Below are 2,764 nucleotides of genomic sequence, written 5' to 3' on the forward strand. Positions count from 1 at the left end.
GGCCGTGCGCGCCGAGCAGCCAGCCTCTCGCGCGCCCAGGCGCACGGGACACCCTGGGAGTGACTGCAGGCCCTTTGCCGGCTACTTGCACGCACCTCCACCGGGTTCGGGCCATGGATGTGAAGGGGTCTGAACCCCGAACGCGATCTCCTGCGGCGGCGTTTTAAATCCACCGCGTGCGCCCAGGCCAGCCTGGCTCAGTGGCTAGAGCGCTGGCCCGCGGACTGAAGGGTCCCGGGTTCGATTCCGGTCAAGGGCACACGCCCGGGTTGCAGGTTTGGTGGAGGTGCGTGCGGGAGGCAACCAATAGACGGGTGCCAATCGCATCAATGTTTCTCTCTGTCTCTCCCTCTCTCTTACGCTCTCTCTAAAAATCAATGGGGAAAATATCCTCGAGTGAGAATTAACAAATAATAATAATAAAATAAAATAAAATGGAGACAACTTCATAAGGTAGTTATAAGCATGTTAAAACACTTAAGGCAGGGCCTGGCCCAGCTCTTTAAAAAATAAAATAAATTTCCCTGGCCGGTTTGGCTCAATGGATAGAGCGTCGGCCTACGGACTGAAGGGTCCCGGGTTCGATTCCGGTCAAGGGCATGTACCTTGGTTGCGGGCACATCCCCAGTAGCGGGTGTGCAGGAGGCAGCTGATCGATGTTTCTAACTCTCTATCCCTCTCCCTTCCTCTCTGTAAAAAAATCAATAAAATAAATTTTAAAAATAATAATAAATAAAAAAATAAACCCATTGTCATCTTGGCACTCACCTTTAGGTGACTTTTTTAAATTTTATTTTACAATATACAAAATAAATCTATTACCAGACTGTAGATACAAAATAATTAGCCATTTTCATGCAGTAAACATTAATATTTCAAGAAAAACTATTTTAAATATGATAATATGACATGCAATAAACAATATTTCAAGAAACACTATTTTAAATAGGATAATATGCCCTAACTGGTTTGGCTCAGTGGATAGAGCGTCGCCTGCGGACTCAAGGATCCCGAGTTTGAATCCGGTCAAGGGCATGTACCTGGGTTGCGGGCACAACCCCAGTGGGGGGTGTGCAGGAGGCAGCTGATCAATGTTTCTCTCTCATCGATGTTTCTAACTCTCTGTCCCTCTCCCTTCCTCTCTGTAAAAAATCAATAAAATATATTTTTAAAAAATAGGATAATATGACATGCAATAAACACTAATATTTCATAGGTGACTTTTTTAATCTAACTCAGTGCCTTGACCCTGAGCATGCCCTGTGCCAACTGCCCAGGGCCTCTCCTTCATCCTCATCCCTCCTGGCCTGGCAGCCGAATTCTCTCTCAAGAAGAAGGGGCAGGAGGGACCCGCCTGGATCTCCAGCAGGGCGGCTGCGGACGGGGGAGCGGCCCAATCGCCTCTCTGGCCCTGCTGCTGTCACTCACAGACGCCCAGAGGATTAAATTAACTTTTATATCGTGGCTCCGTCGGGAGGCCTCACCTCCGTGAACTCGCCCACACGGATCTCAATAACCCGGGGGACCTGCCTCTCAAAGACCATTTCTTCATTAAAATCATTCTGAGCTCGGCCGGCGTGGCTCCGTGGTTGAGCGTGGACCTAGGAACCAGGAGGTCAGGGTTCGATTCCCGGTCGGGGCACAGGCCCGGGTTGTGGGCTCCATCCCCAGTGTGGGGCGTGCAGGAGGCAGGCGGTCCTTGATTCTCTCTCATCATTGACTAGAGGCCCGTTGCATGAAAATTCGTGCAAGAATAGGCCTTCCTTCCCCCGGCTGCCAGCACCCGCTTCCCTCCGGCTCCTGGGACCTGGACTTCCCTCCTCCCACCGCCCGCAGGCACCCGGGACCCCGGCTGGCTCCCCCCGGGCCCCAGCTTCCTCAGGAAGGACGTCTGGAATGACATCCGGTCTAATTAGCATAATATCCTTTTATGATGATAGGTAGATGTTTCTATCTCCCTCTCCCTCTTCCTTCCTCTCTTTAACTAACAAAAATATTTGTGCTTTTTTAAAAAAAATGCTTCCCTGGGGCTCGTCCTCCCCAGGGCTCAGGACTCAGGGTCTTAGCTCACCTCTGGCATATCCGCAAGCAACGGGCCTCGTGTGTGGGTCGGAAGGCTCGGACGCGCAGCACGGAGAGAATAAATCTGCCCTGTGACCTACGAAAGGTCAGGGGGACCTCGCCGCTCGCTTGGCCCTGACACAACCCTTCGCGGCTCCTCACAGTCCAGGACAGGAAGGCGGCACGGGGCGTGGGGGTGAGCAAGCAGACTGACTAGGTTCTCGCCGTGAGGCCGTCACTGAGCTGATCGGGGGCTGTCCCTCCGGCCCCCCACAAGCTCTCGGTGTGGTCTGCACCTCGGGAGAACTGCCTCCCGCTGGGCCAGCAGGGACTGGGAACTGAACACGTCCTGTGTGGCCAAACGCATCGGTCTTTCCTATTCGAGGCCGGCCCCCTGCCCCTGAACTCTGCCATCGGAATCCCTCAGCCTGGCGTTCAGGTGCTCAAGACGGCCTCGTTTTATTTATTCTTAATTTATTTTCTTCTTTTGTGCAAATAAATTTATTTGGGTGCTTATTCGAAAGCAAACATGGTCACAGCAAGAAAGTTGGCAAGTGCAGAAAAACGTAAAGAAGGAATAAAAGTCACTGGTTAATTCCACCATCCGGAGGGATGCTGGTGAGGCTGTTACTACCACCTGGGCTGGTGTGTAGGCAGCATACCTAGGTGGACAGGGCGCTTGACCAAGGACAATACAGGCATT

At 52.0% G+C, this 2,764-nt stretch overlaps 1 protein-coding gene across 1 annotated transcript in view; it reads right to left on the reverse strand.

The window, feature by feature from the left end:
- Window positions 1–1,544, reverse strand: part of ABHD17C (abhydrolase domain containing 17C) — a 37,843-nt gene extending 36,299 nt beyond the window's left edge. The window contains exons 1-2 of the mRNA XM_014529182.1: window positions 1,485–1,544; window positions 96–150 (exon numbers count right to left, since the gene is read on the reverse strand). Of these exons, the coding sequence (XP_014384668.1) occupies window positions 96–150; window positions 1,485–1,544 (115 nt within the window). The remainder of the gene's footprint in view (window positions 1–95; window positions 151–1,484) is intronic.
- Window positions 1,545–2,764: the final 1,220 nt, after the last annotated feature.

This window comes from Myotis brandtii, unplaced genomic scaffold, assembly GCF_000412655.1.
Source record: "Myotis brandtii unplaced genomic scaffold, ASM41265v1 scaffold1166, whole genome shotgun sequence".
Taxonomy (NCBI): Eukaryota; Metazoa; Chordata; class Mammalia; order Chiroptera; family Vespertilionidae; genus Myotis; species Myotis brandtii.